Source organism: Chlorocebus sabaeus, chromosome 22 (assembly GCF_047675955.1).
Source record: "Chlorocebus sabaeus isolate Y175 chromosome 22, mChlSab1.0.hap1, whole genome shotgun sequence".
Taxonomy (NCBI): domain Eukaryota; kingdom Metazoa; phylum Chordata; class Mammalia; order Primates; family Cercopithecidae; genus Chlorocebus; species Chlorocebus sabaeus.
The window spans coordinates 52,959,412-52,980,231 of record NC_132925.1 but is presented as its reverse complement, the minus strand read 5'-3'; the positions used below and the strand labels follow the sequence as shown (position 1 = coordinate 52,980,231).

Here is a 20,820-nt window from a genome sequence, read left to right as displayed (position 1 = left end):
ATTTATTTGAGACAGGGTCTCACTCTCTGTTGCCCAGGCTGGAGTGCAGTGGTGCATTCACAGCTCACTGCAACCTCTACCTCCCGAACTCACACCATCCTCCCATCTCCTGAGTTGCTGGGACTACAGACACCTACCTGGCTAATTTTAAAACATTATTGTAGAGAAAGGGTCTCCTTATGTTGCGCAGGCTGGTCTTTAACTCCTGGGCTCAAGTGATCCTCCCGCCTCGGCCTTCCAAAGTGCTGGGATTACAGGCATGCCTGGCCTCTCTTCTTGATTTCTAAGAGCTCTTTGTCTATTACTGAGATGAGCTGTTTATGGTATGTTGTGATGTTTTCTCAGTTTGTCTTTTTGACTGTTTTCCCGTGCATATTGCATGCATGTGTTTTTGCAGAGTCAAGTGTATCCATTTTTTATTGCTTATGGATTTGGGATCATAGGCCTTCCCTACTCCCAGGCTATAATGAGCTCACCCACTTTTGTATCCAGTATTCTTATGGTTTCATTTTCTCTAATATTTGGATCTTTATCCCATTTGGAGTTGATTCTAACGTGTGGGGTAAGGCATGGAATCAATTTTATCTTTTTCCAAGTGACTCTCTACTTCTCTTCATATCATTTATTTTAAAAGTCTGTCTTTTCCTAATGAGCTGAGATGGCACTTCCCAGGCCATTATCATTAAAATTCTTGATTTCCACATATTCTTGGACATGGTCTTCTCTCGTTTCTGTACTCTTCGTGTCCTGCTGGCCATCTGAGTGTTCCCCTGCAGACACACCCTCTCCTCCTCGGGGGTTTCATGACGTCTCCCTTGGCCCATGGTAGGGGCTTCTCACCGCTTTTCTGTTCAGAGGGTTTCCTGGGTGTCTCTGCTTCCTGTTTTTCCACATAGCCTAGAACCAGTTTGGCTGGCTCCAGAAAACATTTGTTTTGGCTCCAGAAAACATTTGTTTATCTTTGAAAATTGAGACTTTGTTAATGTATTCGCTTTGAGAAAGCTGACATCTTTATGGATGTTAAATCGTCCTATGCAGAAACAAGGGGTGTGGCTCTATCTACTCCAGTTTACATCTTTCCCAGGTGAAATTCTTCTAGGACTGTCACAGCTGTTTCAGAGGTTTCATATGGATTCTGTACATCTGTTAGGTTTATTCCCATGTGTTTATCTTTTTCATTGCTTTTATACTTTTTAAAAAAAATTTTATAGACCGAGTCTTGCTCTATTGTCCAGACTGGTCTCAAACTCCTGGCCTCAAGCAGTCCACTCACCTCAGCCTCCCAAAGTGCTGGGATTACAGGCGCGAACCACTGTGCCTGGACAATATAATGGGTGCCTTTCTTCCTTTCTCTTTCCCTTTTTTTTTTTTTTTGACGGAGTCTTACTCTGTTGCCCAGGCTGGAGTGCAGTGGCGCAATCTCAAGCTCACTGCAACCTCCACTTCCCGGGTTCAAGCCATTCTCCTGCCTCAGCCTCCCAAGTAGCTGGGATTACAGGTGCCTGCCACCACGCCTGGCTACTTTTTGTATTTTTAGTAGAGATGAGGTTTCACCATGTTGGCCAGGCTGGTCTTGAACTCCTGACCTCGAGTGATCCACCCACCCTGGCCTCCCAAAGTGCTGAGATTACAGGTGTGAGCCACCACGCCCAGCCTCTTTCATTCTGTTTTGAATTAAACATTGTTTGCACTGCATGTGGGGGGTTATAATTGGTTGTTGTCAATTTTATATCTTGTTCTTACCAAATACTTTTTCATTTGTATTCTAAGGGTATCTTAGCATGTATTTTATTGGGGTTTCCAGGTGTACTTTGATATTAAACACAAAAAAATCATTTGTCTTTTCCTTAGGGTTGAACGTTTTTAAAGGTTTGTATTACATATTGCCAAATCTTTTTAAAAATATGGTACCAATTTATACTTCTCTTGTGGCAGTGTTTTGCCATACCCTTGTCAGCACTCAGTATTGATATTTTTAAAAACCTGACAGTTTCCTATGATCTTCATTAAGAGGACATTCACCGTGCCCTTCTCCACACCAGGTGCCCTGCCGAGACACAGCTGTGGTGAGGACACAGTGGGGAGTCTGCAGATCCCAGCCCCCAGTCCCACTCCAGTCCCCCTCCAGTCCCCATCCCATCCCCACAAGTCTGTGTTCTAGTTGTTTCTTGAGGTTTCCTGAGGTTTCCAATGAAGATGGCTGCTGCCCTCTGAGCCCAGCCAATGGGACAAGGCCAGCAGAGAGCCCGTCCCTGCCCCCGAGATTCGCTCTGGAAAATCCCCGAGTGGTTATGTAAAATGCATTGCTCCCCGCCCCCCGCCTCAGTAGAACTGTGTCACAATAAGCCTTCTAGGTGTCTTGCGGGATCCCCTGCACAGCTCAGGCACTGCCAGCAGCCACGGCCCCTCGAGCGCTGAATCTGTCCAGGAGCAAGGGGTCAGCCAGGCACCTTCCAGGGCCAGTCCCAGGCCACCCAGTCCTGGTGTGGCTGAGCACCTATGCCTCTTCCCCATAGCTAAAAACCTGGTAACATGGATGACAAAATGGGTAACACCTCCCTGAAAGTTTCTGCTTTCCTATAAAGCCTAGTCCCGGCCCCAGCCCCGGCCCGAGTCCTCAGGAACAGAACAACCCCAACCACCCGTTTGCAGAGGGCACTGCTGTTTGGCACTGACCCTGCCCTGCCCAGGCTGGCAGCCCTCCAGGGAGGCTGGGCAGGAGGTCCCGGAGGACATGGCCCACAAGGCTCACCCTTTTTTTTTTTCTTTCTTTTTTTTTTTTTGAGACGGAGTCTCGCTCTGTTGTCCAGGCTGGGGTGCAGTGGCCGGATCTCAGCTCACTGCAAGCTCCACCTCCCGGGTTTACAGCATTCTCCTGCCTCAGCCTCCCGAGTAGCTGGGACTACAGGCGCCTGCCACCTCACCTGGCTAGTTTTTTGTATTTTTTGGTAGAGACGGGGTTTCACCGGGTTAGCCAGGATGGTCTCGATCTCCTGACCTCGTGATCCGCCCGTCTCGGCCTCCCAAAGTGCTGGGATTACAGGCTTGAGCCACCGCGCCCGGCAGCTCACTCTTTTCATTCTCCACCTTGCCCCATCACCCCCCACCTTGGCATCCTCCTCCAGGCAGCCCGCCCAGCCCTTTTCCATACACCCCTGTTCCCAGCACTGAAGCTTGCTTGTAGTGTGATCTCAGGCCAATTGCCTTACCTCTCTGGGCTTGTTTCCATCTTCACCTCACAGATAGATGTGAGGAGTGAAAGGGGGAGTATTTGCAGCAGGTCTACACAGTGCGTGGCACAGAGTAGGCTCCAGGAATGTGTGTTCACTGAATAGGAGAGTGAAAGAATGGAAGGATTGCACTGGCAAACCCTCCAGGGGCTGTTTCTTCCACTCAGACCATCAGAACCCAGAGATCAGATCCAGGGGCTCCTAAATGCAACCTTTGTTAGAAACACAGCCCCCCTGCCCTGCACTGCTCAGTCCCACCCTAGGGGAGTTTTCAGCCACATTGAGGATGAGCTCGGTGGGGACCTGACCCAGAGAAAGGGACATTTGGTCACTGGACTCCAGACCGGCCCATCCACAGCCTGGCTGGGGCGGCATCTAGACCTCGCTTGGCAATCCCCTCCCGAGAGCTCAGATAGTTTGGCCTCAGGGGAGACGGGGAAGTGAGAGGGCTGCCTCCCCTCAGCCTGGGAGCTGGGTCCTCAGGAGAGGGAAATTTCCTTCTATTTATTTTCGACGTCCTTGACTTTGAAAGCCAAGCTGGTGTTGATATTTACCTTGGCCAGGCCTCCCGTCTCCCCGGGCCAGCCTCGTGTAAACATGCTGTTCCTTCTCTCAGCTCTGCTAGCACTGAGGTGGCCTTTTGCAACCAGTTCTAGGAATTTTGAAAGTCTGAAGGCGTAGCTTCAGGGACTGGCCCTCCAGGGAGCCCAGGGTGCCAGGGACCCTGAGACCTGCTGTGCTGGCCTTGGGCTCTCTTCCTGGGGGTTCACGCCAAGGACCGCAGGGAATGAATGGGCCTGGGCCCATGCGGGCAGGGTGTCTCTTGCTGGGTCCCTCAGTTCTCCTCACAGCCACACTGGGGCCTCCCGCTCCCCAGGTTCACTGCGAGGCTCAGACTCGTTGAGGGACTGTGGCAGGATCTGGCTGTCTCTACCGTCCTGCTCCAGGCCCCCTCCATGCTGGCTGGTGGGGAGGGCTTGCTCTTCAGCTCTCTAGTGTGAATGGGGAGTGTCGGCAGCTGGACTATAGTTAGAGGGAATGTAGAGCAGGCACCCAGGGTGCAGCCTCCCGAGGCAGCACGTGCCCACGCCAGAATCCCTGCCCTCCAGCGGGCAGGTGGACCGCAAGGAGAACAAGCTGGCTTGGGGTGGGGTTGAGTGCTGCAGAAGCCAGGATGAGCAGAGGCTGGCTGGGTCAGGGACAGGCCCCCGAGGTGGACGTGCAGGAGGTGAGCAGAGGACATCCCCAGTGCAAATCCCAGCCCTCCACTGTTGGTTCCACCAGGTGGTTCATGCACTAGTGACGCCTTGGCAAGTCTGAGATTTGGTGTCCTTGTACAGAAATGGGGTGACAGTCCCTCAGAGACAAGGGAGTGGTTCTGCAGGTGGGAGCTGCCACGACCACTGCGGTTTTAAAGCATCTGTGTGCCTACCACCAGGCAGTGGGACATCTTGGCTGAGCCTCTCCCCTTCTCCACGCAGATCTGGGACATGAGCGACGATGAGACCATCTGAGATGGCCCCGCTGTGAGGCTGACTTCTCCCCGGCCGCCTGCTGAGGAGCTCTCCATCACCAGAGCAGGACTGCTGACCCCAGGCTTGGTGATTCTGGTCCCCTCCTCTCCATACCCTGAGGACTGGGACCCCCTCCGCTGCCCAGGAGCGGCCAGTGTTCAACGTTGCTCGGGATTCACGATGCCACCAGTTCAGAGCTGAATAATAACCTTGGCTTTGGCCTTATCGACCTGGGACTTGGTCCTCTGTGCAGTTTTTATTTCTTGTGACAGTGTCTGATAGCCGTCCCTCAGGATCCTTTTCCCTTGGCCCTCAGGGGGTGGCCCAACACAGACCAAATGGGGAGGTGAGCAACCAGCTCCTGTCCAGAGCCCCTGCGGGAGGTGGTACCCTCATCCCCAGGATGCCCTGCCAGCCCCACTGCAGGCTTCTCCTGTGAGGGCCCTGGGCATGGCTGAGGGTGGGGCCCTGTGAGCACACTGCAGCCTGGCCCTGGTGGAGCGGGAGGAGGAGAGCCGAGCTGGGTGCGAGACTAAAGGGCCCACATGATCCACTGACCCCAGCTTTCCACCACCGATGGAGTGCGCCGCCCAGACATGGCTTTCCTGCCTCCCGGCCTGTCCTCCGCTGTGGGCATAGCATCTGTGCCTGCCTGCCTGCTTGAGGGAGAGGAGTTTCTGTTGCTGCCTTGAGCTGGGGGAAGAGCCCAGGGCAGATCCTGGCAGCTGCCAGGATGAGGTGGAGTCCTCCCTGCCTTTATGAGCATGCCAGGCCCAGAAAGGCGAAGCCTGGGCTACCTTCCTGCCCCAGCTGAGGGGAGGGGTCAGACAGCTCTAACTCAGGCCAGAGCTGGTGTTCCTCTTTCTTCTGGGTGTGTGCAGCTGTGATGCCCCAAGAGCAGGGGTTGGAAACCCAGGAGAGGCCATGGCCTGGGTACCTCTGACCACCCTGCCCCGTGTAGAAGGCATCATCCCTGGAATGCTGTAGGAACCAGAGGCACTCTTCCTGCTATTTTATTCTTTCAGCTTTCGTCTTAGGCCCAAAATCAAAATGAAAATTGAGTCTGGGCTGACCCTTACAACAGCAGGATTTAGTAGGGTAGATTTCAAATGAGGCGTCTCCCAAAGTAGCCAGTCCAAGTTCCGGTGGCTGTCGTTCAGCTCATGGGAGCTTCATGGGGACACAGCCGGCACAGGTGCAGGGCCCAAGTCCGCCCACCCAGCCTGGCGCTGAAACTCACTCGGGGGCTGAAGAGCCACACGTACACTATGTGGTTTAAGAGCACTTTATTATTGTTCTTAAGGCTACTTTTAAGTACAAAAAAAAGATGGCCTGCCAAACCTTTTTTTCTTCTTCCAGGAAAAACAGGCCACAGAGAATGGTATATTACAGATTTACACACGGAGAGACGCTCAGAGCGCACTGCAGGCGGCGTGGCTCTGGGAAGAACTTCACGGAGCCCCTTCTTAGAGCGGGGAAGGGGGCTCTTTCTCAGTGAAATGTTTGGTTTTCTGCTGTCCCCTCTGCCCACAGCCCCCTCCAGGGTACTGCCTATCCCAGATAGGTCAGTGCACCAGGGGACCGGCCACCAGCACCGCCGACCCTCCCAGAGTGACGCCCTTGTTCACTGACAGAGACACCTATCCCAGGAGTGTCCTCCACCGAGCCGGTCAGCAGCGGGTTGTTTTCCTGTTAGGACGCTCAGTAGCCTGTAGCAATAACAAACTAGTGGCTATGAATGCAGATGCAGTGTTCTCATAGAATAACTGTGTTCCTGCACTTTTACAGACAAATCTACGACAAAAAAAAAGATCAACTTTTTTTTTCCAAACAACAACAAAAAATGAATGATTACAATAGGAAAGGGAAAAATTAAATAGCTACATATCATTAACAAATTAATGTTCTTCAAAAAATACCTACAAATTTCTCTGTACATTCTTTACGCACAGCGTAATGATGGTCTTAAAATTACCTATATAAAAAAAGTGTTCTCAACGATTTTTCCTACAGAAAATATAGGGGCCTGAATGCCAAAGCTTGGAAGCCCAGTAGAGTGGGAGTGAAATGTGTGCGGGGCAAGGAGAAGGGCTTTTCTTTCCTCCACTTTTCAAAGGCCTGCAGCCACCCTGTGACTACAAGAGCCAGTCCTCCGACCTTTTCACCCAGTGCCAATTTCCAAAATTCAACAGCCAAACTGTAAAACCAGAGGTCGTGCAGTGTGCAGAGTCCACAAAGCCTTGCAGGTGAGGTGACCACACCCATGTCACCTGGTCAGGTGCCATCGTCGTGAGCCTCTGCTGGGCCAGGCGGAACACAGCACACCCCAGGCGGAGGGGACAGAAACGCTCATTGACCAAAAAGGAGCAGCTGTGACCTCCACAGCTGTGTCTGTCATGCTTGCTTCATCTAATTTCTAGTTAGTAGCTATTAATATAGCAAATAATAAAATGCAGTAATAACAGTATAAAGTCAGAGGAATGTATACTGCCTTGGCCCCAGCGTACGAGGAAGCGTATAAAACACCGTATCACAGATTGTCAGTAATCTGCTGTTCAGCCAAGAGAGTTCAAAGGGAGCAGTTTCTGCATGTAGGGAAGCTGGAAGACACAAACCCCACCTCCCCTGGGAGCTTGTAACAAAGCAGACAGGGATGCAAAAATGCTGTCAGCCGGCAGCAAAACTCCAGCATCCCACACCGCAGCTGACCCACTGCTCATCGCGAGGGCCTGCCAGGAGCTGGCCTCCCGCACTACTTGTGAGTAAAGTGAATATCAAATACAAATCTTAGAGTACAACTGTACCAGCAGTAAGTATATCTAGGACTGTAACTGACAAAAATAAACTAATTCTGAAAAGAAGATAGTAAGTATTAAGGTTTTTGTTTACTGTCTATATAATTAATAGAAACCAGCTATTTTTTCTCCATTAAAACATGCATCACGTTTAAAGCACTATGGAATCCTCCAACCTCAGCTCTAGTCTAACAAACTGCAGTGTTCAGAGAAGGTAAAATGCCCGTGATTGGTAGAGTCTGCAGTCCAGTTGCAAGCACCTGAAATCTAGAGAGAGAAAGACCTATAAACTGTATGAGACTTCCCCTTCCAAAGCTGTATTGTCTAGATTAAAAAAAAACAAAAACAGTAACAACAACAAACACACAAATGGTCAGAAATGTCATCCTTAAACCCTTTTTCAGCAGTTTGCCCTCAGAGTTCTGGCATCACACATAAAGTTGTCAGGCAACTTTAGTCCTCCTCCAATAGTGCAAATCAGACACGACAGTTCTCTTCAAGTATACACACGCACACACACGGACCGAACCAAACACGCCGTGGAAGCTGAGCCACACACACCCCGGTCTCAAGAAGCAAAGGAAAAAGCACAAAGCATCTGAGTCACCAATTCATCATGGCTTGTGACTGAGAAAGCGCTGTGGAGTCCTGGCCCCGTTGGGGCGGCAGACCTGCATCAGAGGTTTCTTTGGTAACTGAGGCAGGAAGTAAGGATGCTACATTAGACAGATGTTCCACACGTAGTTCCTGCTATCATGTTTGAGGGCCCCCTTGTACGGATACCAAGCAAGTACAAAAACAGAACAAAAATCCCAACCACATGGTTTTTGCGAATAAACCATCCCTTCCCTTCCCCCCACCCCACCCCCATGACTTTTTTTTTTTTTTTTTTTAAGTACTGACTGTTCAAAGCTCAGGCAAACCATGCAGATCCACGTGGTGTTGGAGGCGGCGCTCCCTTCAGGAGACCACAGAGGGGGAGTGACTGTGGCTGACCATGTGGGCAGAGGGGCTGGCGGACTGGCCCCTGCGAGAGGCGGACTCAGGGCTGCTGGACGCTCCATCCTTGGCCGCTTTGATCTGGAGCCACGTGTCACCCAGAGCTTTGGCAAAGTGGTCGTCCACGGAGCCCGTGATGGACACAGAGTTGGGTGCCGGCTCGGGCTCCTTGTAATTCTTGCCCAGGCTCCTACGGAAATGCTCCTCCACCACGGGGTCACAGGTGGTGGTGGCTGCAGGCAAGCAGGAAGGCAGTCAGACACAAGTGGCTGCAGACAGGCACGGGTGCAGCACCCTCCCTCGGGCAGCCCAGAGCTGGACTGGCTGCCACAGTCAGTGTGGGCTCTGCAAACAGAACCCACCTCCCCCGGCTAAGTCAGGCACTTGGGCAGGTCACTTCTCTGTAAAATGGTGATGTACCGACTGCACTGGGCCAGAGTCCAAGTTCAGAAAGAGAATGTGGCATTAAATGTAAGTAACAGTAGCTGCTGCCCTCCCTGAACTAGGGCATGAGATCCTGAAATTGAGGGGGGCAGCGTGTTTCTCATGCCCTTCCCACCCAAGCCACACACAACGCTAGGTGCACACTGGACGTGCTCAAAAAATACTTTTTCAACCTCAGCAATAGATGGGCTCAGGGGCAAGGGGTTTCAGCCAACAGCATGACAGAGAAGGGCTCTGCTGCTACTAGCACAGCTGTGACAGGTGAGGAGGCCCGGGACACTCACCGCTTGGTGGCCTCCGGTAGCTGGCAGGCCCGGGCGCGGCACAGCCGCTGTGCGCAATGGGGCAGTGCGAGAGGTTGCAGTTGCGGGCGCCAGCCGAGGCACAGGTGATCACGGAGGGCCGGTTCTGCGGGGAAGAGGGGTGTCAGTGTGTGGAGACGCGCCTCAGTACTGGGCACCGCCCCTGGGGCCCTCCCCAGCACCCTTCAGGCTCTGTTCTGGAGCCCTTCCTGACCCACTCTGCCACCTCCCACTTCAACACTGGAGTCCTGTTGCTAAACACGGCCAATCCACACAGAGCGCGCAGCTCCAAGGGTGTGTGTAGTGGCCCTTGGTCGTGGCTGTTTGGATCAGTGAGAGTACAAAGGACAAAAGCTCAACTGTTGAGTTGGTCTGTCCCCCTCTCTCAAATCTGTTGAGACGAACACCCAGCATCCTGTGGAGGGCAGAGGGTTGCAGGAGGGACCTCGCTCCTCCCGGTAACGTCCCCAGAGCCCTTCCCATTGTGTCCACTGAGCCGCGGGTGTGCCTGGAGCCATCCAGGACACTTCAATACATGGCAATTAACTGGAAGCATTTTGCTTGAGCCAAAGCCAGCTCGAGTTGGCTTCAGTGATGACCTACAAATCAGGACAGAGAGGAAATGGAGGAAATACGCCTAAGTGTAGAACGGCACACGTCCCACCCCAGCCCGATCTGCCTTGCACACAGGCTCACTCTCCTTCCCTGCCACTCCTACGCTGTCTCCCTGGCAGACTCCCCTTGTTCCTTCAAGCCCTGTTCAGATCTCTCTGTGAAGCCTTTCACTGGCTGCCCCCCGCTTCACTCCTGCTCCCCCAACCCACCAAGATTCAGCAAGTGCATCGGTCTGTCCAGGTGCTCCTGTAAGACCATGCACACCAAGTAGCCCCCCAGCCTTGGTGCAGAACCTGGGACGGAAAATATGTGTGAACTAAACAGAACTTCCTCAGGTTCCCCCAGGAAAAGTATCTTGCCATATCCCTGAGGACAAGGTGGTGGAGTATGTGGGCTGAGTTCCAGGACAGCCAGTGAGGAGCTGGTTGAAATCACCCCACAGGGACCAAAGGTGACAGTAGTGTCAGCCAGAGGGATGCTGGGCTTTGTCCTTCCCAGCCAGCCCTTTCCATTCAAGTCAGAGCAGTAGCTGGTATAAAGACACAAAAGGCTTGCCTGCCAGACCTTCTCATGATAGAAAGTGATTGGGAATGGCGAAAATGGATTCTAGGATGAAAATGTGGATCCACAAGGATGAACTGGGATTAAACATAAGGGTCTGTACTTGGGTCTAACAAGAAATGACACACGCCAGGGTAGAGGGAGATGTGGCTTAGCAGCTGCAGACAAACCAAGAATTCGGGGTTTCTGAGTGGCGCAATACTTCCGCAGTGGGACAGAGCTGCCCAGAGTTCGTGTCGCCTCCGTGGTGTGCACAGGTGGCAGCGCAGAGAACCTGGGCAGGTGGAGCTGGGCTGAATGTCCACGCTCTGCCTGTGGACAGGGCCTCAGGCGAGGGTCTTCACAGTGCTGAGCAGACAGGGTCGGAAAGGGGATTGGGGACCGACAGATGAGGCCTGGAGCAGATCTCACACTGGCTGACCACAGAGGTCAAGCAGCAGCAAGAGAGCAAGATACCAAGACCTGGACATGCGCAGAGCCAGGAGGAAGGAGGGCCTGCCCCGTCCAGCTCTCAGTGAGATGGCCAGTCCCTTCCCAAGCCTGGCTGGACCCATGACTTTGGGTTCAAGAAGACCCCCCAGGATCCTCCCAATAAAACTCCCTTTTGTGCTCAGCCGGCTTGTGCTTTGCAGCGAGCATGTCCTGACCCACGCAGATGTGGGGAACTGGGGAGACGTTTCAAGCAGGAGGAGGGGAATCAAAGAAGAGGAAGAAATGAGCTCGCTGTCCAGCCTTTATGTCAGTCTATCCAAGGCAGGAAAGGCCGTTTCAGAAGAGAGTCTCTAGCACGGAACCAGCAGGGCGGGCAGGCTGGCCAACTGGTATCAGAACACCTTTAGGGCATCTCCTGACCTGAGCTGCAGCGAATCACCTTAACCAGTCACCTGCAGATGCGAAGATGTTCAGTGTCTGGGTATCCTCTCCTCCTCCCCACAAGCCAGGCTGCAGGGTGGCCCGTGAGCCCTCCTGGGACTGGCTGCACCAGCCCCCGGCCCCCGCTGGAGTCAGACACCTCGCCCTTGCCTCTGTGGTGGAGTGCAGGCCGGGACTTGTCCACCTAGAACAGGCCCCAGGCCTCCAGATGGTGGGCGTTTATGGGATCTCGAGGGTCCCCGCCCCCATGCCCTTGTTTTCCAGATGGGGAAAACGAAGGCCAGAAACATCCTGCTGGAAGTTATGCCGCAGATTTATGGCAGGGCCAGGATGAGCCCTTCACTAACCCCTTCACCCGCTGCCCCACCCACCTGTGACTGTCCTCAGACAGAGGCTGCCCTGGGGGAGACAGCGCCCACCTGTCCTATCTGAAAGCAACCCCCAAGGCTGGCTGCACCAACACTTTTTTTTTTTTTGAGACCAAGTCTCACTCTGTCGTCCAGGCTGGAGTGCGGTGATGCGATCTTGGCTCATTGCAAGCTCCGCCTTCGGGATTCAAGTGGTTCTGTCAGCCTCCCGAGCAGCTGGGATTACAGGCACCCACCACCACGCCTGGCTAATTTTTGTACTTTTAGTAAAGACAGGGTTTCACCATGTTGGCCAGGCTGATCTCGAAATCCTGGCCTCAAGTGATCCACCGCCTCGACCTCCCAAAGTGCTGGGATTACAGGTGTGAGCCACTGCGCCCGGCCCTCGATGTGTGAAGCTTAACCCCATCCTGCCTCTCCTCACTGGCTGCTGCCCAAGGCCACCCTCTTGGTGTCTGTCTATCCTGAGCTGCCATCACAAACATGAAATGGGGGGACACTTTCTGCAGCCTCCCCATACATGCCCCTCAGGGAACTTTCCTGTCCCAAGTTCCCAGAGATCTGAGTCACATTTTCTGCCACACAGAGGAAGGTCTCCACCATGTCCACCCCACAGGGCTGCAGCATGCATTCTGCCCGCCTGTGGACACAGAGCTTTGCTGTCACCCCAGGAAGCCCCTCCCCACCACCATTCCCCTGGCTCTGAGCTACAGGATGACACCCAACAGACTCCCGGGAAGGGGCCTCGGAGCTGCTGGAGCACAGGCAACGTCGCTGCTTGGTGTCCTCAGCAGGGTGCTGGAGCCCAGCTGAGGTTCCAGTGCGTGGCCTCGGCCCCACCACGCTGCTGCAGGAAGGAGCCCCACGAATGGCTACGACGTGAATGACATGTGCTGACAGCAGCCACGGCAAGGAGGGCAGGATTGACCCCCTCTTCCCCACCAAGCCCAGCCTAAAGTGACAGCTCCGGTCAGGCCACTGTGCCCTTCCCAGGAAAATGGGCAGCCTGGGGTGCCCCGTGGTCCCTGGCTTTGTCCTCCGTCCAGGCCTGGATCCTGTAAGGACACAGGTGGGGAGTTGAGGTTCTCCCTCCTAGGAAAGCTGCTCAGGAGCCCCAAGGCACGAGGAGGGGCCCTCGCCACGTGTGCCGTGGGCAGCCAGGCCCATTCCAGGTTGGAGAGAGGGAGACAGGCTAAAGAAAGTCAGGCCACTCTGTTCAGCAGTTCAGTTTTTGCAAAGCAACTGTGACCGAAAACCAACTGCAAGATTCTCAAGAGCCTTGGAGAGTCAAGGAAATAATCATCTAAGAAAACACTAAGACCGCCAAGGGCCCACCCTGACCCTGCGGGCAGAGACAGCTCGCGAGGCTCACAGTTACATCCCCCAGGTCCCCAAGGGCCAGAGGCTGGACGTGGGTGCTCTGAGATTACAGCTGAATCCTCCCCTCCATTCCCCTGTCCTTCAGGGACTCCCCTACAGCCATGGCAATGGCCAGAGCCAGGTTCCGCCTACACGGTTCAGGCCATGGCTCGTGGCATCATTGCAATGCCTGCTGAGCTTCACAAAGCAGAAAGGTCCACTGCCCACCCCCGGAGGCAGGGAGCGGGTCCCTGTGGGTCGCACTGCCCACACGCCTCTGCTGCTGCCCAGGCGCACACTCCTCTCTTCTCACATCCATTTCCCCAACTAGACCAGGAGCTCCCTGTGGCCATGACAGTGTCCACACACACATCTCTGGCTGCCCAGAGCTCCGCTCTGCAGAGGGCTGGGTAAATGGTGAGCACTAGTAAAACGCTGACATGAACAGCAGTGATAACCTGGCCCCAGGTTCCATCAGACACATCAGCGATCTCTCCTCCAGACGAAAGCTGAGTGTGCTGAGAACGACGACTGCATCCTGCTGGACTGGCTGCTGGCACCCGGTGGCACACAATAGGGGTCTATGCCATTTTGTTAAATGAATGAATCAAACAAACAGGATTACAACATCAGACTCCAAGGCAAGATGGGCAACTGTTCTCAGCTTCACCGGGATTCCCAAGCACCAGAACCACCTCTCCCAACTCCCAGGGCCTCCCCCACCCACAGTTCCAACAGACCCCATCAGAGACGGACACCAGGCAGTGCCGCTTGAGGGAAGCCGCGGAGGTGCCGCAAGGACACGGAGGCTCTCGCAGTTGAATGCACGGAGCCTGGAGGCACCCCTCGGGGCACAGCACCCTCCTCTCTGTCAGTCTTAGCAAATGCTGACTAGTGACTAAAGAGCTGTTAGGTCATAGTCCCCGGAGGTTCAGAGAGCTCCAGCAGTGATTCCCAGCCTTCTCAATGCTGCTGCCTTCCCCCACACACTTCCCCAGGAACCCCATTTTTAAAAAGATTTGTTTCTACCAAGCAAACGGTGTTTATTATGTAATCATTTAATTTCCTATTTTCCTTTAATAGAAAAAACTCCCTACGTACCCATCATAGGCTTCTGACCAGCATGGGGGCTCACAACCCTGCGGCCATCAACTGTGCAGGACCCCAGCCCAAGGCAAAGCAGCCTGACATTTCCCTTCATCTACGTGACCTTCTCAAGGAGAAACGGAGGACCCCCCTGAGGATGACGACATTGATCCTAAGAGAATCGGGCCTGCCACAGAAGACTGCTGAAGAAAACCTCAGTACACCACCCTGTACTGTGGAGGAGAGAGATGAAGCCCCAGCGACATGCACCTTGCCCAAGGCCACGACTGCTAAGATGCGAGGCCCGGGCAGGTCTGGGCAGGAAGTAAAAGCAGAAGAAGACTCCTGTTCTGCTGTCCCTTGTCCCAAGTGCAGAACGGAGGCAAAGGGTGGCATCCCTTACCACCTCCCTCCCTCACCACCGCCCTCGGGGTCCTCTGCCCGGGGCTCTCCATCCAGCTCAGTCCCCCAGCTCCTGGACTCCCCCTGCCACCCTCCCAGACAGAGGCCCACCTGCTGCCGCTCCCCCGGGGTCAGTGTGGGCGAGAGGCAGGCCGGCCTGCTGGCGTCCAGGCTGTTCTTGGTCAGTGCGAGGGGCTGCTCCAGGCCGAGGCTGGGGAGGGACGTGTACAGGTGGCTGCCGTGCAGGCTCATGGTGGGGGCCACGGCGCGTTCGATGGGGCTGCGGCTCCGCTCCCGGGGGTCTTTGCGGCAGTCGCCATTGGCAGTCTTGTTCCTGAAAAAGAGGAGTGAGCGTTCAGAGGGGAATCCCTGGCATTTTCTGAAAGGCAAAGGGGACAGTGACTGTGTGCCAGGCACTCCGTGTTGCTTATTTAATTTTTTACCCTGAAGCTCAGGTCGTGTGGCTGGGCAGCATGAGGAGGAGCCGGCTACCAGCCCAGGTCAGCCTGACCCCAAAGCCCCTGGGTGCCGGGGAGGCTGCTGCCAGCGGAGTCCAAAGTCAGCTCCATAGAAGATGGAGCCCCCGACCCAGCGGCGTCCTCTGTCCGACTCTCTGTTCACTTCTACAATAATCTCCACCCCCTCGGAGCCTGGGGAGCTGGAGGCCAAGCTGGTTTGATAAGGACCTGCCATGTGGACAGGACGGGGACACTGACAATGATCCAGTCACCAGCTGTGTCCTACATGCCGGGCCTGGTCTAAGCCTCCACAGTACTGCTCAGCCCATCTTCCTAACAGCACCAAGCAGGCAATGCCTCCACCACCCCCTGTCCAGACGAGAACCCCGAGACTCAGAGTGGTGGAATCATCAGCTCAGGCTCCTGGCTGACACGTGGTGACGTCTGCTCTGGTGCTCCCGGGACGCCGCAGGGAGCCAGCGCGCACCTCACTCATCCAGGACACATGAGCAAGAGTGACCTGTGTCCAGAAGGTCCATCACTAGCCCTGGCCATGTGCTGAGCTCTCAGGCGATGCCACGTGGAATCCAGGTGAGACAGTCAGCGCCGCCTCCATCTGATGTGTTAGTCCGAAGGCAATGTTACATGTCGCATCTATCAGGCACTGGCCCCACACAGGTAAGGCACGGCCAGCCCCGGTCCACCCTCCACACTTTATTCCAGGGGTCCCACAGTGGCATCTGCCTTGGGTCTTGCCTCTTGAATCCACCACATTCTCCGCTGACAGAGTAATCTTTTTCCATAACTAATGAGCTGGTCTTTTAAAGAAAAATGTGATGAATCATGATTTGAGTGAATTTTCTTTAAGAAATACAAATTATTTTCAGAGTCTGCAAGTAGTCACCTGTCTTAACTAGCGGAAAAGCCTGGGCCTGCCCTGGTGAAGCAGCAGCCACAGCCCCCGTCCCAGACTGGGTGAAGATGTTACACACACACACTGAAGATGTTACACACACACACTGAAGATGTTACACACACACACACTGAATGTTACACACACAATGAATGTTACACACAATGTTACGCATGCACACAGAATGTTACACACTGAATACGTTACACACATGCACGCACACACTGAATATGTTACATAAACACACACACACTGTTACACACACACATGCACGCACCACACACACACATGCATGTGACAGGCATACCTTTCTGAAACTGTCGATTAACTTCAGTTGTAAGAACATAGAGCCATCACATGCACCCGGTACCCTGACTCCCCGGATAGTGGCATCTTGTAAAACTACAGTACAATATCACAACCAGGATAAGACAACTACCAACCTTATTCAGATTTCCTGTTTTGCTTGTATCCATCCCAGAGCAATCTCTTTATAAAGCAAATCCAACCACATCCAGCCCTTAGTTAATGTTTTTAGCAGCTCAGCACGGGCCTTGGTAGCCTCTGGGCCTGACCACCGTCCCATCCTCATCTCTGGCTCCAAGCCTCCAAATGTTGTGCTCCGTAGTTCCAACCGTCTACTTGCCATTCCTCAAATAAGACGCAGCCACTCTGTGCCTCTGTGGCTGTGTACGGGTGGTGCCGCTCCAGCCTCCCTCCTCCCCTGTCCTGCACTGCCAACCGCAGCTGCAATGTAAAATCCCAAAGTGCCCCGTGCAAACCTTTAATATAGAACCCATCACCCACCGCCAATGATCTCTTCATCTATGCACCTGCCCCTCCTCACATGACCTCGTCCCTCCTATCTCATTACCCTTGCTACCATGGGCGCACAGAGACTTCACAAGTGAATGAAGAGAAACAGCGCGTGGGTAACCGGGTAAGAAAGGCAGGTATGGTGGAGTGGAACTGTGGATGGGCAGAATCGTGGAGAGCGGGAGGCTGAGGAGTCAACTGGAGGTGCGTTCAAGCCTTCAGATGGACTCTGCAGCCCAATCAGTGAGCTGTTAAGGGCTGAGCAGGAGAAGCACCAGAGGGGGCCTGAGTGCAGACTCGGCTGTGATGTTGTGATGTCATTCTGTGCCATCTCTAGCAGGGGCACATGCTCGGCTTGCCACTCAGTGCCCCGAGGCGTTCCGAGCCTCGGCGTCTCCATGTAACCATGTGGTCATAGTAAGATCCACCCAGAGGACTATAAACGGGGGACAAACGGCACACAAACCAAAATCAGGGAGTGCCAAGAGGACCCAGTCAGCCCTAAACCAAAACAATCACAGCGGCGCACTGCAGCCCTCAGTGAGCACCAAGAGAACCCTGTCAGCCCTGAACCAAGTGTATTGATTATAGGGTGATTAGCTGTACAGGACCCAGTATTCGTTTATGGGTTTTTTTTCTTTCCTTTTATTCTCTGGCTGATGATACAGAATGTCTTAAAAGCAATTAAGGAATAAATGTTCAGCCCATTAAGACAACCATGGAAGAGAATGTTCTGGCCAGAGCCTAGACAGTAGGTTCCATCAACGCCATACACATCCTGGCGATTTTCAAAACATTAAAATACTAAAAACCTTAATACTGAGAACAGCCTGTCCATAATGTCGGCTGTCTGTGGCAGTTCAGAAGACAGCACAGGTTTCTGCAATGAATGCCTCAAGGGTTACGATCCCAGACACCAACATCACCAGAGGATCTTCCATGGAACGGACGTCAAGCCAAGCAGGCCTGAGATCCGCTGGCTTCTACCTAAACGGGGCTTGGTTCCCGAATACTCAATTCATCCGTGTCAACCCACATCCCCATCTTCAGTGTCCCGCTCCCTTCCCAATTCAGATAAAGACACAATTTCATTGTTAACGACATGAGTGAATGGCTTCTCTCCACCTCACTGATACTTCCACGGGCCACTTCACGAAGTGCACAGACCTGGGGGCTCATGTCACGGATTCAGGAGCGCCTCAGACATGGAGTGCCTCTGAATTTAGACTTCCGTTCACTCAGCCAGTGCTAGTTGAGTCTCTGTTCTGTGGAGGTTACAGAAAGGAAGCCACAGCCCTGTCTTCTCACGGGCTTACAATCTAGCAGGGACAGAAAGGCCCGGGAGGGGCTGCAGCTCCCAAGTGATGGCTCTGGCTCCAGGCGAGGCCCGAGGATAAAGACAGAAGTCCAAGGATAAAGACACCCCCAGGTGGCAAGGAGGAGCAGCCTAAAGCTCAGGCCGTGTCTGCCCATGTCCAAAGCCAAGGTCGGGGCACATAAGGCATTGCCCACCCCTCGCACTTTATGTCCTAGGGGCACGGCACAGTCACATGGAAGACTCAGCGGCGCCTCAGGAAATCCAAGCATGACTTGGAGACCACATCACAGAGGAGAGGGGTGCCAGGGCCGCCAGCTGCCAGGGCAGAGGTAAGGACAGGGCAGCCCTGCACCTAAATCCACCATCTGTGCTCCCATAGCCCCACTGCGCGCCTACCCTACACAGGGCAGCGGGGAGAAGGGACTTCCAGGCACACTAACTGGAAAGACGGTCCATGGAACACAGCACAGTGGGCACTACGGGTCAGACAAAGACGCTGAAAACAGCGAGAAAAGGCCCAGAGAACTGGCTGGTTAATTTTAGTAAAATTATACATTACTCACATTTCCAGCTCATTTTCCTGGTTCCCGGAGCTTCAAGACAGACATTGTTTTCCAGGCCCTGCTCCCCCCGGTGAATCACCTCCCAGCCACTGCTTCCCAGGCGTCATGTGCTCCCCAGGACGGCAGAAAACCACATGCATCCTGCCTGGGAGATGGGAGTCACCTCCGCTCCTTGTCAGGACTGTGCCCGAGAGAGCCCACTGCATCCCCGCGAGCACCCAAAGGACTCCGACTGGCTCCGTGCCAGGCCCGTCGGAGCTGCTGAGGCTGCACAGCACCCGGCCCTGACCAGGGCCTCCATCCCCATCCTAGGCAGGTACTTCCACTGCCAGCTGCCCACGGACAGAAAGATGGAAAGAGGAGGGGGGGAAAGAGAGGCCTACGACACTATCATCTAGGACAGAGTTTTCTGAGGACTGAAGGCTACACGTTCTCTAAGCTGAGAAACCAAGAATGTCTATCATATTTGGGGAAAAGTAAACCAGATTCCAAGCAGTGACACTGAAAGAATCCATCACGTGAAAAAAGTGCACTGCATGTTTGATACTCATTAAAATGAGCTTCCCGCCCTCCAACAAACGCGCTCCAGGATGCTCAGCCCCGAGCCCCGTCACCTGACGTTCTGAGCCTGCACTGCGCTTCATTCACCACGGACTGCCGCGAGCTACACGGATCTGAGTCTGAGTTCTTCTGCCTAAGGAGGGGGTATGGGTACAAGACATTTTGAGGATCTATTCTGGGGTCCCCAAAGACCCCTGGGCACCATGGCAGGGCAGGTGCTCCCACCTGGTGACAGAGATGAGGCCCAGGGCAGCCTTGGGCCCTGGCCTCCCACAAAACACCATCCTGAGGCAGCAAAGCAGCCCATCCCTATGCCAGGCGGTGCCTGGCAGAAGTAGACCGAAGGCTGTGCAGAGACATCCCCCAAGTACCAGAGTCCAGCCGGAGACAGAGATTCGAAGGAGGGGCCAGCAGTGGGCCAGTGAGTGGGCCAGGACACAGCCCCATCTCCAGCCCTTTCGTCCTCTCCCTCCCACCGCAGCAGTTACAGGAGAATCTGACCTCTGAACTGGCAGGACAGCCGGATGCCCACACAGTCTCAACACATCATAATGAGGTTGCTGGCTGGGCATGGTGGCACGCACCTGTGGTCCCAGCTACCTGGAGGCTGAGGTGGGAGGATCGCTTGGGCCCAGGAGGTGGAGGCTACAGCGAGCCATGGTCACGCCACTGCACTTTAGCCTGGGTGACAGAGCAAGACCCTGTCTTTAAATAAGTAAGATTGCTAGCACATCTTTAATCTTAAAAAGCTTCCTCAGAAAACAGACTTAATGCCACTGAACGGTGCCCTTAAACCTGGTGAAAGTGGTCAGCTGTATGCTCTGCTAATTTACCATAACTTTTTAAATAATAAAATTTTACATGAATACTATAGAAAGAACTTCCTCCCAACCTTTACCTGCTGCCCCCTGGGGTTTCTGGTGTGCACAGGGCAGGTCAGCCCATTCCAGTTTTACAGAAGAGATGGCCAAGGTGGAGAAGATGAAGGCTTTGCCCAGACAGACTGCCCACCACAGACACCAGCCCTGTGGCATGTCGTCACACCAGGACCACCAAGAGACTCCCATCACCTCCCAGCTCCGTCCCAAGCTTCCAGGAGGCCTTTCCCACTCACCAGCACCATTTCCACCCACCTTCCCGCCCCAACTACAGAGCCACGGGAAAGGAGCAGTGCGGAGATGCCGGCTGCCAAGGCCTGTCCCCAGACAGTCCCGCCTAGCTGGCTTTCTCAGTCAGTAAGCGCCTGAGGCACAGCTCCCAGGGGACCCTGATCCCTGGCTGGACCATGCACTCCTGGGAGGGCTGACACTGCAGCCCCCACGTCCTAATCTCCTTGGCTCCACACGGGTGACCACATACCAGATGTTCTAATAACTGTCCATAGAGTAAATGAATCATTAAGGTACACATAGTATGTGTGAGTCCAATTAACAGCATTTGTGGCAAATGACAAGGGAGTTAAGGAGATTTTGGAGAAAATGACTGGTGGAAAAGACTTTTCTCTGAAAAAGCAGAATTTAGGGAATATTTAAATGTTGGGCATAAACAGTGGTGAGATGTCTTCTCCCTTCAGTTCCTTCCTCCAACATCTGTTGTCCTCCTCACCTCCTCCCTGCTTCTAAATGTCCCCAAGCTCATCCAAA

The 20,820-nt window shown here is 53.9% G+C and overlaps 2 protein-coding genes across 9 annotated transcripts in view; one reads left to right on the top strand and one right to left on the bottom strand.

Annotated features, from left to right (window-relative positions):
* Positions 1-6,575, top strand: part of ATG7 (autophagy related 7) — a 269,659-nt gene extending 263,084 nt beyond the window's left edge. For all 3 annotated transcript variants that reach the window (XM_073009844.1, XM_007985239.3, XM_007985240.3), the window contains one exon: positions 4,712-6,575. In XM_073009844.1, the coding sequence (XP_072865945.1) occupies positions 4,712-4,744 (33 nt within the window). In that variant the 3' untranslated portion in view covers positions 4,745-6,575. The remainder of the gene's footprint in view (positions 1-4,711) is intronic.
* The window catches only part of VGLL4 (vestigial like family member 4), a 163,144-nt gene continuing 148,339 nt past the window's right edge, over positions 6,016-20,820 (bottom strand). For all 6 annotated transcript variants that reach the window (XM_007985236.3, XM_038002478.2, XM_007985235.3 and 3 more), the window contains 3 exons: positions 14,660-14,882; positions 9,267-9,390; positions 6,016-8,771 (listed from right to left, as the gene is read on the bottom strand). In XM_007985236.3, coding sequence (XP_007983427.2) covers positions 8,500-8,771; positions 9,267-9,390; positions 14,660-14,882 — 619 coding nt within the window. In that variant the 3' untranslated portion in view covers positions 6,016-8,499. The remainder of the gene's footprint in view (positions 8,772-9,266; positions 9,391-14,659; positions 14,883-20,820) is intronic.